The sequence below is a fragment of the Rhipicephalus microplus genome, chromosome 3, assembly GCF_043290135.1.
Source record: "Rhipicephalus microplus isolate Deutch F79 chromosome 3, USDA_Rmic, whole genome shotgun sequence".
NCBI lineage: Eukaryota > Metazoa > Arthropoda > Arachnida > Ixodida > Ixodidae > Rhipicephalus > Rhipicephalus microplus.
Genome location: NC_134702.1, coordinates 19,227,729 through 19,241,436, shown reverse-complemented (window position 1 = coordinate 19,241,436; position 13,708 = coordinate 19,227,729). Strand labels below are relative to the sequence as shown.

Genomic DNA, 13,708 nt, shown 5'->3' with positions numbered 1-13,708 from the left:
CGGCTAGCAAACGTATCTAGTAACGTTGGTGGCTAGGTAGCAACGCCAAAAGGAACCTTGCCCTGTTCTCAATTATTGACAGCATGCTGAGGCAGACTCCTCATTATGCGGAAAAGTAAGTGATCAATGACGTGCCGTCTCATATTGCAGCGCACGCATGAAACCTGTTTCATGCCTGCCGACTATCTTGATTTTGCTGGGAGACTCCTCAATACTGACTGACCCTCCGGGTCGACATGCACGTTCCCGAGCTATCGCTCAAAGAAAACTATTTGCAGAATAAGAAAGGTGGGCTAGTTGATAATGAATTGAATGGGGCAGCGTTACGACGAAGACACGTACGAGAAATGACACGACAAGTGCTGCTAAAAACTATTTACTACTCATAGACGAGCGTTTTTTTTTTCTTTCTTTCCCGCCGTCCATGCGAATGCCGTTTTAAACACCGCAGGCCATGAAAAGTGCTTCTACGTAAATGAAGTGTTGTACGCTGATTTATCGATTCTACTTTTTGCAATGAATTTGTGCTACAGACCGGTTCATACAGTAGGGTCATGCGGTGAGGCCTACAATGACGGCGAGGGCACGCCAGCTGTCGCGAGACACAGCACATCTCGTTTCATAATTGTGAGTGAGTGTTGAGAGCACACATACTAGGTGCATGATGGAAAGTGCGCCCCCCCCCCCCCCCCCCACCTCTCATATGCTATAGTGATCGCTAGCTTTGAAGTAACAGCTGGCTGTTCAGGACAGGATCCCGAGTGTTTTTCTGTCCCTGTGTGGTGCTCCACAGGGATGCAAATGAATCACATCTGCTTTACTGCCAATAAATAGGCAGCTCACTTCACTGCAAGATATGTCAGGACAGCATTGCAAATGTCGTCTTCGAAGAACTGGCCTGTGTCACCCATGTACCAACTACATTGTTTATATTGCTCATTGTGTTATGATCGTATCTAATAAATTAAAAAATATGAATTAAACAAAAAATGTTATAATTCATCATGAATGCCAATGCTGATGCAGCAAATGCTCATTTTTCAGTGTTCAAAAGCAGTTCTCTACTAATCTAAGCACATTGAAATAGAACTGCTTTGTCTGTCTTCTAACCTGTTTGCTGTTGGCACAGCTCACAAGTAATGTTTTTGTGCTGCTAACCTAAATGCAGGATAGCTTTTATCGAACTTGTCTGAAGTTTTAAGGAACGGTCATAGTTCAACAGGTAAATGTGAACAACTACGTAGTGCCGGCTGTTTTCTTGAGTAAGCTGCGATATTAGGACATCCCTGTGACATTTCATAAATTTCAAAGAATGACGTGAAGAAATCTGGAATATTCATTTGTAAAAACAGTTTCTGCATAAACCCACACTGTATGCCAAAAAATAACAAGCAGCATGCACAGACGCTTTTTCACTAGTGGTACATATTTATTCTTTTACTTCTTTTTTATTAGAGAGGTATGCCTTGAAGAAGAATGCCCTGAAGGGTAAGCCACATTTCTAAAGTTTTACCTTTTTTTAATATATTCAATCAAAACAAGCATTCAGTTTCAATGACTTTTTTTCGCTATCATAAAATCTGCCTGTGACAGTTGTACCTGTAACATAGTTTGCTAACGGCACAGCAATCAATTCGTGGCTGTCTTTTGTTCATAATTGTGAATCCTTGCTGTTTTCAGTTACATATTTGGTTCACATGCTGAGAGGAGCATTGACTTGTTTATAAGCATTTTCTTTTACGCTAAATAGATGCCCTAAAACTCCTTTATAGGGACCGCCAAGAAATTCTTTTGGTACCTGTTTTCTTGGAGTGGTTCTTAAGAGAAAGGAAGAGAAAAGTGAGCCCCATTATTGTCTGCTTCAGTGAGGGATAAAAGGGTAGAAGTAAAGGTATAGAAAAGAGGAAGAAGAAGCAACAACAAACTGAGGGGATAGGAGAGACAGGAAAGATGGAAGAACGGTCACTGGAGTCTGAGGACGGGGTACACTTGCGAGAGATGTTGTCGGCGTCTGTAGATGGCGTAGAGCAGGACCAGTAAATTAGTGCAACAGAAAGCCTACCATTCAGTGTCTAAACGTGGAATGGTAACATGGAAAACAATGTGCCGCGTTTATCAGAATCTCTCATTCAGTGCTAACGTGGAGCCGTATGCAAAATGCATGCTGGAAGCACTGGAAAGTGAATGCAGTAATGAAATTCAGGTTTGTGCTGTGCAGTTGCCTGTGCATGTATACAGCTTTGCCGCATACACAATGGCTGACGTGTTCCACTAGTTGGTGCAAACACAGCGACTCTTTACAGCGTTAACTCCTTTTACCTTGTAAGCAGCTCAGAATAGAGCGGTAAGAAATAATAACAACACACTGTAATCTTGGGCAGTAATTGTGATGCACATGAGAGCATCAGCCTACATGCAGCTAAGAGAATGTTCAACTCCACAATGTAGCGTGACTAGGCTGTGTGACGTACCATGTTTTTTTGTAACATACAAATGCAAGCTAATCATCTACTTTTTCTTAATTCATGAAAATGATGCTTCAATATGTCACTGTAGGAGTCCCGGTATGTTTATTTTCATGAATATCTGATCACATGGTTTAGAGAAGTGTCTAACCCTTTTATGCACTGCAAATTTAGCAATGTTGGTTTCTTTCTTCTAATAATTACAATTTTATGTTGTGCTAGTTCGTGTTTGGCTTCATGCAGTATGCTAGATGTCACTGATGTATCGTTTTTGCAGTTCTTACAGGTCTCCGCAGGCTACGAACAGAAGCAACTGCTCGGCTGTGCCACCTACCACACCTTCAATGTAAGAATGCCCATGTGAACTTTGAATATTAAAGCTGCTAGGGTTTGATCAAGCTAGAGGTATCATGCTTGAGCAAGTACAAATTTGTGATGTCAGAAGAGATAGATAACATACAAGAAAAATGATAACAGACTGGCAGCACACATTTTAATTTTTTTTTGGATTGTACAAATGAATAGCAGCTTGGAGATATCTTTTAAGTCATCCTGCATGAGCTGCCTCCAATTTTTTTCATAGGACAGGTGTCATCTGTGCTCTGCTTGTACTGCCTATTGCAGGTTGGCAGTCACATGCTTTGAGTATTGCTGTCAATGTACAGTTGCATCACGCAATTCAACTTAATTGTCTGTTTTTGTTAACATTGTGTTGCTAGTTCACTTATTCTCTACAGGCATAATCACTCACTTGGCAATCATCAGTTTCTTCCCCTTTCCTTAGCATCACTCTGTGTGCCAACATGTGAAACTAAGCTGCCCAGACTTGCATATGAACTTCACGACAGCTTTTCTAATCCGTGCCTTGTTTCTGTTTCTTCTACAGGCCCACCGGGAAACCCACAGATTTCACACCATCTCGGTAATTACACCTTCCACACTTTTTGCAAACACTTTAATGGCACTTATCGGTAAGTGTAAGTTTGTTTTGCAGGAAGAGAAAAACATGCAGTGGTGAGGACATCGAAGCGAGTATAAAAGACCTGCTTGGCAGCTGCTCCACCTCCATTCAAGCGATTTCAAAGAAAAAAGAAGCACTGCAGCCCGATGAGTGCGAGATAGCTGGAAGCCTTGTAGCTGTCAAACTCAAGGCATTACCGAAGAGAAAGCGCTCACAGGTGCTTTTTGAGATCCACAAGCTTCTACATGAAGCTGAAATGGAATGTCTGGAGGATTCCGATTGAAATTATAGTACATATTAATGAGACTAGCATTACTTCAAATTTGGACAAGTGTACAATTATAAATCATTCATCACATCATATAGCGATTCTATCGAAATTATGTCAACCTAATGTCAATTAGGTCGACCAAATCATAATACCGTCTTTTCCGTCCTCTTTATTGATGTATCTGTGCTTGTGAACCATGCCGTCGCCATCGCGGTACGAGCAGCATTGACAAGCGATCCCAGGTTTACATGCAGAGATACACCTGATAAAGTGAATGGCCCGACGGGCAACTGCCTTAGCTCAATTGGTACAACATCAGGTGCCTTATTCGAAGGTTGCAGGCTCGGTTGCTATAGACAGCAACTTGCCTTTTTGTCCACTTTTATTGTCACACCTAACTGTAACTACTACGAAAAATCTCCCCTATACTATCCGTTAAAAAAAAAACTAGCCCTTCAACTCTCCTCCTTTTGTTAATGATTAGGGTTATAAACAATGAAAGGATTGGTGAAAAGTTGATGATGTTATTTTTTTTAAAGGGGTACTGACACGAAATTTTTTGTCTATTGTTTTATGTGTCAAATGACAGGCCAACACCCCAAGAGCGTAGGAAATATACCGGTAAGCATGAGTGCGCCCCGGAAAATTAATTACAGCAGGCCTTTAAAAGCTAGTTTTGATTCTATTGTACCCTGGCATCATAGCATAGTACGAGCAGCGCCACCAGGTGGTTTATGCATGCATAAGTTTTTGCGATGTATTCTTGTCCACACATCGCTTCTTCAATCGTCTGCTGTATGCAGATCGCTTCTTCAATCGTCTGCTGTATGCTGCACCTGTCGCAGCTGTCGTAGCAATTCGAAATCAAACGACTTCTCTGGCCTCTGATAAGCGTATATCTTGCGTTTGCATGCGCATACCCTGTTCTAGAGTCCACTAGCTGGCTTCACAGGTACGCTGAATGATAGTGACTGGAAGGCGCGAGCAGGTGATTGAGAAGGTGAGGCGGAAGCTAGCTTTTTTGTTTTGTTTTGGTGCTCGACATCATCACAACTAGCCACACTGCTATGTAAAGTCACCAGGATTAGTACTGTAGCTCGACATCAAGTTTGTGTCAATGTTTGTAGATTCGACACGAGAAAAACAAGTTTCACATGAAAACAAAATATTTGATCAGCATTTGCTGAGTGTGACACTTGCTCAGAGCAGTCTCTGTATACAGGAGATTTGTATGGCAGAGTAAACTTGCCTCCCAAAAAAGGTGTCAGTACCCCTTTAACTTATCTATAAGTTTTGATAAAATATGTACACTTATTTGGTTTTCAGTTGTAGGAATAAAACAAATTCGGAGCCGATAGTGACAGTGAAAACAGTCAAGAAGTAATTATCAGTGGCTGTTATGCATCGCTCAAATCTGATTAGTTCAATATTGTCATTAATAAGCGTAACTAAGTGTGCGACCATCGGCTACAACGACACTCCAGAATTGTCTAGGGTTTGTATGCAGTGCTGAGTAAACTAGAAGAATCCAGTTTTTGCTTGTCTCACACATTGGCAATAATGATTTTATGATTAGCGGGAGCTGCTTGTCCTACTAGATTTGTGAAAGTGCTTTGATCTGTTGTCTTTTGTGAACCATGGGTAAATTTTGTCTGTTTTCACAAGAATCACGAGTATAGATTCAATTTTCAAGGTTTTCTTAATGTTTTATCGATTTTCCACAGTGTTTGCTATGTTCTCTAAAATTGTTGTCAAAAGTGACCCACTTTGTTTACAAGCAATTGATAATTTATAGTCAGTGAATACTTCCCTCGATGGGTTCTTGTTTTTATTTTGCTGATGGAAGCTCCTTGTCCCATTAGATTTGTGATGAAGCCTCTTCCTGGTGAGGAGCCTTCCTTTTCAGATGTGTTTTAAACCACGGGAATTTTTGTCTGTTTTCAAAAGAACTACGAATGTAGGTTTGCATTTTAAGGTTGCGATATTGTTTTTATAGATGTCCCTCTGTGTGTTTGGTATTTTGTTTGAAATCGTTCCAAAAAGTCGTGTACTTTGTTTATTTATAAGCCGTTTAGAGTTTATTGTCAATGATTTCCTCGATGGGGACCTTTTTTGTTGCACACGCAGTACACTCATCACTAAGCTTAGGCAGAGCCCGAACAATATAGTCAGGTACAGCTTTAGATGTCTGTAGCATTTACTCCTCAAAGGCCACAAGCCTTCACCTATGGGGGTGAAATTTAGACTGATGTCATGGGTTGGATGGCCGGGATACCCGGTTTCGGAAAATGAAAAGTGCATGAGAACGACTGCTTCTTTAGTGGTAAAAATGATTCTTTAGTGCAGAAAATGTGTTCCATGCTTGCCTTTCTGGCAGTGAGTGGCTAGAAAGGCAAGCCTGGACATTTCCTGGTTAACAGTCTCTGATTAACACTAAAATGAGCTGCCAGAGCATGAATAAGCAGTATCAACGGCACTTCTCAAATGCTTATTTGGGGTACGTCTGTCACGTTGTATATAAATAACAATTAGCTCTGGAAGATACTATGTTACGATATACATTAGCACAGACACTCTGTTAGGATAGTATGATAAACACAGTATCATGTATTTGTGTTCAAAGTGAACCTACACTGTAGACTCTCAGAGCATGCAGATTATTAAAATAGAACTGTTGCTTGAATAAAACAACTGCATCTTCATAAGAATGAAAGCTTGAGTGAGTAGGTACGCGTTAATCTTGGTTGATACAGCGCACACGGAACAATGAGAATAAACACAGTATGGGTGCTGACTCAGAAATAAATTTTGTTGGGAAAAACAAGCATATATATGGCGACATACAACATAACAAAAAAGAACAAAAAAAGGATCCTAGCTAAGAAAAACAGGTACACATATATAAAGCGGTATGAGCCTTGGGACAGGAGAAGAAGAAGCACGAAAGTTGGGGCAGGAAAGAACAGTAGGATGAAGTTGGGAATGATGGACGCCAGTCCCTACTGTGGCTATAATGCTGCTCCGTTCTTTTAAGTTGAAACACTACATTATTTTGGCGCAGCGGGCCAGCGAAGCCAACATGTGGGTGACGTTCTTCGTTGACGAGACCTCCACGGACAAGATCATCTTTTCGAAGTACCAAGTTCAAGATGAAGCAGCGGTGGACCTACCTCGTGAGCTCTGCTCGGAAGAACTCGTAAACCTGGTTGTGAGAAAGGCAGCTGTGGACGCTACTGAACTACAAAGGAAAGGTGCTGTAAAAGTGATCTTGCGTGTGGCGACCTTCTACAACCTAGTTCATGAACCAGCGTGTCAAAGAGACTCGGGATCACGATCTTTGACGAAAGAGGTGAGCCTCGTTTTGAAGGCTCTTCAGCTGCAACATGAACAGATTATGCAACAGAACGAAATAATGACATCCTTTATAAGCTCTCTGAATGCTGAGAAACCGGTGCCTAAATTCGTAGAGCCTGATGCCTTCGACGGTATCTCTTCAAATCCAGAAAGTTTGCTTGAGTTCTATGAATATGTGGCTGAAAAAAAAAAAAAAAAAAAACAGGTGGCTCTCTGATGATGATAAAATCACTAACATGCGTTTTTACTTGAGAGGTGTTGTGCTCAAGTGGTATGAAATGTGCATTCAGAAAAACAGTGGTGGCTTTTGGAGTCAGTGGAAGAAGAAACTTTTGACCGCATTCGGAAGGCAGATCCCACTAACCGAAGAAACAGAAATGTGCACAGCTTTTATCACACCACCCGATCTCTACGAGTATAACTGGCTTCCTTTCGGTTAGAAAAACTCGCCAGCATAGTTCCATAAGACCATGAATGACGTGCTAAAGCCATTCCTTGGTGTTTTCTGTAATGTGTGCATAAACGACATAATAGTCTTCTCCAAAACAAAGGCTGAGCATCAGGACCATCTGTCTCAGGTGTGAAACGCCTTGAGCTTGGCACATCTCAAGGTAAATTTTAAGAAGAGTGCATTCTTTCAACAAAAAGTTGTGTTTCTTAAATGAGTCTTCGATGGGAACACCAAAAGCACGAAACGGGTTCGTTGAGAAGATCTGCCAGTTGAAGAAACCATATGACGTCTATTCACTGCGTGTGTTTTTGGGATGGGCAGGACATTTCCGAACTTTCATTAAGGACTTTGCTGTCAAAACTAGATGTCTCGCATGTTTAACACATAAAGACGTCCCCTTTGAATGGAGTGACGAATGTGAGAGAGTCTACCGTGACTTGGTGCTCAGAATCTCTTTGCATAAGAATCTGTCCTATGCCTACCAGACTTCACTTTACCCTTTGAATTGAACACTGACGCCTCAGATTATGGGACTGGAGCAGTGTTGTATCAAAAATATGTTGAAGCATCCAGCCGAGAAAAGCGAATTGTAGTAGGTTACTACAGTTACACGTTTAAGCCATCTGAAACTAACTACACTACTACGAAAAAAGAAGTCCTGGCCGTTCTGAACGTGACTGAGTACTTCCGTTTGTACCTGGAAGGTACTAAGTTCACTTTGTTCACCGATCACCAGGCCCTCACTAATCTCTTGAATATGAGCCAAACTAAACCACGTATTGCTAGATGGGTGAATTACTTGCAGCAATTCGACTTTACAATCTTGCACCGATCAGGGCCACTTTTAACCGATGCAGATGCTCCATCAAGGTTGATGGTACGAAGGAACGCAGAAAAATCTGAACAAATCAATGAAGTGAAGCTGTTGGATGGCTCCGGACAACTGGTTTTTACTGAAAGTTGTTATGAAGTCCCATCAACACCTGTTTCCAGAGTCCTTTGTTTGTACCACGATAGCCCAGAATCTGGAGGAGACAACGGATTTCGGTGCACCTACAACAAATTGGTGGCCTCACATGAAGAAAGATGTCAGTCAGTACATTCATTCCTGCCATGTGTGTCAAGTACACAAAGTCAAGTATAAACAGCCCACGGATGCTATGATACTACCTTGCCACTCGAACGTGCCTTTCAAAGTAGTTCACCTGGATTTTGCCAAACTAAATAAGAAACGGGCGGAGTCAATAAAACGCAAGCTTTTCTTCTGGCCATAGATGAGTACACGAGGATGGTCGTGGCACAAGCAGGAAGAGAAGATGCAAATAGCGTCATAGGCCTCCTTGAAAAAGGCATGTCCAAGACTACGCGGTCAATAGTATGCGATAAGGGCCCTGCGTTCAAGAGCGAAAACCTAGCAAGATGGGCTCGGGATCACAATATATCGATCAAGTTCTGTGCTCCACACCATCCCACAGCGAATGGGCAGGCAGAACGTGCCATACGGGACGTGAAACAGTACATCAAGATGTACGATAGTTTTCCTAGTGGATGGAAATGTTTTTTGGAAGCCGCCGTGATACATCATAATCGATCCTATACAAGTGGCTTTGGGTGCAGTCTACAGTACGTTTTTTCAGTATAAACCCCTATTTTGCAGGCACACCGTGAGTTGGGACTCTTAAAAAACATCAAGATCATTGAGGAGAGGCAAGAAAAATCACAGGAGGAGAGATACCGAAAATGAATGAAAAAAATTTTCGACAAGAGGCATCGAGCAGACATGCCAGACATTCAAGTCACCGACCTCGTATTAGTGAGGAAAGGAATAAGAGATGACAGTGCCAAATTTTACGGTCCTTACTCTGTGACCAAGACAGCCACACAGAACGGAATTTTGAAAACTGTCTAATACACTGGTGAACGTGGATCGGTTGAATATGCTTCAATTGGAAGTCTGCAAATATTACCCCAGTAGGAGTAATTACAAGAAACCGGAAAAGGTGAAGTGGTATGAGCCCTAGGTGAAATGGTACGAGCCCTGGGACAGGAGAAGAAAAAGCACGAGAGCCGGAACAGGAAAGAAAAGAAGGATGAAGTTGGGAATAAAGCAAATTAAGATGGATGCCAGTTCCATACTGAGGCTATAACGCTGTCCCGTTCTTTGAAGGAGGAACAATACAATATATACTGACAATACAATTTGAACAACAAGTGATATAAAGGGTATCTGCCTTTACTCAGGCTTCAGTTTACCCGCTGACCTGCCCGAGTGACGATGCGCTCTTGCCACGGAACTTGGCCCTCATTCATAAAGAATTTAGCGAGCTTCTCCCGGACATCTATCGCCACTCTGCAAAGTAGGTGCACACAATATAAAAGTGAGCAGAATTATTGACATTTGCTCTGAACTGTCATTTGCAAATTAGAACACGAGTTCTACAAAAATAATGGCAGTACTTTTCTAAAATTAAGATGTAAGAAGAATGTGACTGCAACAGCAAGATGCCTTTCAGCAAAAACCTTATTTTGAGAAAATGAATTGCACATAATAATGCCAAACGTATGAAAGATAAAGGGTAGGGTGTTAAAAATTTTACCTAGCGGAGTGACAGCCAGACGCAGTGGGCTCCCTAAATATAGAGGGGTCATCGTCGCCGTCCCTCCAAGCTCCTTCCATGCAGCTGCCCTGCCAGTCCTCATGGTCCACATAGCCTGGTGGATTATACGTCAGCCTTGCATGTGGCGACTCCTGGAGCATGAAATTGTGCAGCACGACGCATGCCCGGATGATGTTTTCGGTGGTGGTCTCTGAGGCTCTAAAGGCTCAGCGGAGAATCTGCCACCGACTTGACATAATGCCGAATGCATTTTCAATGAGGCGGCGTGCGCGGCTCAGCCTGTAATTGAAGGTGGCCCTCTGAAGGTACTCTGCACGCTGTGCAGGGTTGCTCCGGTGTTTCTGAAGTTCTAAAGAAAATTAAGTAAGCAAAGAAATGCACCTAAGAACATCAAACGAAAAATAATAAGGTAGCATTACTCAATACAGCAGGTATTGGAGTGCAAAGCAGAAGCTTTATGTTTGTGCAAACAAGTCTCCGTGTATGTGTACGTAGCACAAGCACTGAATGTAAGAACTCGGCATGAGTTTTATACATATTGTCATCCTGTAATGTAATATTCTGGCTGTGATATTGCAAAGCAGTTAAGCAGTACACAGAAGCTGCATTGCTGCCACCATTTTTGTGGCTTGCGCTTTATTTGCTCTCCAGCAAGCATGATTTACTCATCAAGGTTAATTTATTCTCGCTAAATAGATTAATATTTTTTTATGTGGACCTTTTTTTTCCGGTTTCGGTTTCTAGGCACAGAATTAGCATGTGACATGGCTGTGTAGCTTGGTCACATGGCTACACAAGACTGTGAAGCACGTCATGCTGATTATCGTCTGCTCTCGCTGGCTTTCTCGCACACACGTCATACAAGCACCTACAAAACAAACGAGAAGTTTCGAGAACCTCTGCCACATACCAACTGGCAAAGCATTGGGACGATGCTTTGCCACAACATGCTTGCTTTACCTTCGAAATTTCATTGCACCGCCCCTTTTCTCAAGAATGGGTTCTTTTTATATGTTACAAGTACTAGCTAAAAGGTCAAAATGTTGCGTATATCATTGAAATGGCTAAACACAAGTCAGTTTTCTAAAATTTAATAAAGCACTGACGATGTCAACTACACTACCATCAACATCTGCTTAATACAGCCCAATTAAGAATCCCCACAAATGTAGGAAGCCTTTCTGCAGAGCCACTCAATGACATGACTAATACACTCAGCTCCAGCAGTCTGCTTTGGTATACATAGTTGCACACTTCCGAAGTATACGCTACCTTTGACACTCCTATCTCTCCGCATAGTTTACAGTGACTATATGCCTCAGTAGTGCAGATATTGTCTAACTACTCCCATTTCACTTGTGTAGTGTCTATGAACTGTTAACTCTATTTCTATATTAATTTTTTTGTAGAATCTTCTATAAGAATTTTCTTTGTATTTGTATAATTGTCCAGCATCAAGAAAGAAATTCGAAACTTGCCTCGCTGGGGGCAGGGTCGCATCATGAAAGTCTTCAGGGGAAAGGCTTCATCCCCTACTAATACATAGGGTATAAGTCCTATGCTTCCGACCTTTGCTGGCAGGGGAACTCCAAACAGTCTTCTGTTGAAGCAATCCAGCAAACGGCACCTTAAAAAAATTCCACTGTCTCCTTCGCCTCCATAGTGGCCCATGTCAACGTATGTAAATCTGGAATACAGTGATAGGTAATGCTGTATTGGAACACATATTGTTCCCTTTGTGCAAAGGACTGGTTTTTCATAGCGAGTCCAGTAGTACATGTACTGGCCATCTGTAAAAACTTGCAAAACGTAATTATCCTCCGAAAATGAGCATACAGTGTACAAGAAAAGTTTATTAGGCTTAGTGGTCACCCCGCAAATGAATACCGTAAATATTGTGCAGGATGATCCACCTTTTTGTTACATGTGGCTGTTTACGTACAAGTCATGTGTTTGACCAGGGCTGTGGTCGCAGTGCTTTGATGTAAGTGAATCGCTACATGTATGTGTCTGTGTGATGTCAAGGCATGTGAAAGATTAAACACCAAGCAACCGAAACTTTGAAGCCTTCCACTTAGACGTGTGATATCCGACACTGGTTTGTACCTACTTTGCTCTCTTTTAATCACGTCTTATAATGAGACATAGCCTCCCCGCCAAGGGCTTTACTTCCTCATCATTATTGTTGCCATATTCACGCTAAAAAGGGAAAAACACACAGTGGGAGAACCAAAAAGAAAATCTAGTAGACATAGTTATACAGCACACCACCCAGACTTCACTTCCTCCTCACTCATCTGGTAGGTGTAAAAAAGAGCGAGTGATGGTGTTAGCGTAGATGCAACACTGCTTTCTGGAGACAGGTTTTAAGGCATGCCAGTGGCAGTGGTAATGAGTACTAGAGAGAGGGAAGGGATAACAGTATTACTATTAATAAAGTATATCTGAACAAATAGAAATCGTTATGAATATCTATGAGTGTAAGTAATAATGCAAGTGTGGAACCCCGTAGTTTAGCATGAACGTAAGGGACTGTAATACCATTGAAGATAATGTTGAATGAGTACGACAATCTGCTTGTTATGATATCTTAAGCCGACATGATTAAGTGAAGAATCACCATGAGAGGAAATTCAACCAAGTTGCCTATTCGTTGTCATTACTGCTTGAGAAGGCCAGTAAGAAAAAGAATTTCACCTGTAATGTGCATCACACACTGCAAGGAAAACAACACTGAAGGTTTTCTTGTAGTTTAAGTTCCTTGAACCGGTATTCCTTGGGCATTCAATGATGACATGTTTTCCATCTATGCTTCCCAAACAATTAGGAAAATTCCAAAGTTCCTCCATATCTGCAGCAATCTAGATCCATCAAGAAAGAGCCACAAAAAATAAAATCAATATAAATGAACTCAGTGGCACAAAATGCTTGTTCAATGATAAACACTGGAATGCAACATGAAATATGACAAACATAAAAATATGCAGATGCCTAGTTGGAGCTGAGTTGTGGCTTGCAGATAATTGAAGCATTCACAGCATTACAACACACACTGTCGGACTAAAATAGGCCAATTGCTTTAAACATATTACGTACCAGCACAGAACCAATGAAATTAAATTTTGAATATGTTTAAATATTCAAAAAGCAGTTACTGCATCAGAGTCATTTACCTGAATGGGCACCAAGCAATTTCTATAGCAATTTTTTAAATGAATTCGACAAGTAACAACATACTACTCTTGAAAATGAAATACTTTGCAAGTCGAGCTCAAATTATTTTACCATTACTGCAACCTGAGTGTATACTTCCTGTTGTCATTTCACAAAGGAGTGCACTGCCAGCCACTCATTTGCTGATGTTTTAATGTTACCAAGCAACCACTTTATCATTCTCCTTGCTGTGGCCAACTGCTTGCATAATTCCAGTGGACTGAGAGGAATAACTTATTTCTGATTATTTTTGTAACTGCAGCACGTTACATGGCCATGAGGAACACTGACTTCTTCATTTGAAAAAAGAAACACTCAATTTAGACTACTTAATGTAGTTAATGAGAAGTTCAATGACATAAGTTGCTTGTGAAT

At 41.4% G+C, this 13,708-nt stretch overlaps 1 protein-coding gene across 3 annotated transcripts; it reads left to right on the top strand.

Moving 5' to 3' along the window:
• Window positions 1–12,178, top strand: LOC119160104 (uncharacterized). Of its 3 annotated transcripts, none has more exons than XM_075889011.1 (6): window positions 1–115; window positions 1,456–1,488; window positions 1,773–1,839; window positions 2,743–2,811; window positions 3,352–3,387; window positions 6,759–12,178. In XM_075889011.1, the coding sequence occupies exons 1-6, from the start codon at window positions 84–86 to the stop codon at window positions 7,266–7,268; spliced, it is 747 nt and encodes a 248-aa protein (XP_075745126.1). In that variant the 5' UTR covers window positions 1–83; the 3' UTR covers window positions 7,269–12,178. The 3 variants fall into 3 exon arrangements, with proteins under 3 accessions (XP_075745126.1, XP_075745128.1, XP_075745127.1); XM_075889013.1 differs by lacking the exon at window positions 6,759–12,178 and adding an exon at window positions 3,460–3,629; XM_075889012.1 differs by lacking the exons at window positions 1,773–1,839; window positions 6,759–12,178 and adding an exon at window positions 3,460–6,410.
• Window positions 12,179–13,708: the final 1,530 nt, after the last annotated feature.

Bases quoted from the DNA above. Each gene is read 5' to 3' on its own strand.
- LOC119160104 (XM_075889011.1), top strand. From the start codon at position 84: ATGCTGAGGCAGACTCCTCATTATGCGGAAAA. The intron at 116-1,455 runs GTAAGTGATCAA...CTTTTTTATTAG, and splicing joins ACTCCTCATTATGCGGAAAA to AGAGGTATGCCTTGAAGAAG. The intron at 2,812-3,351 runs GTAAGAATGCCC...TTTCTTCTACAG, and splicing joins CCACCTACCACACCTTCAAT to GCCCACCGGGAAACCCACAG.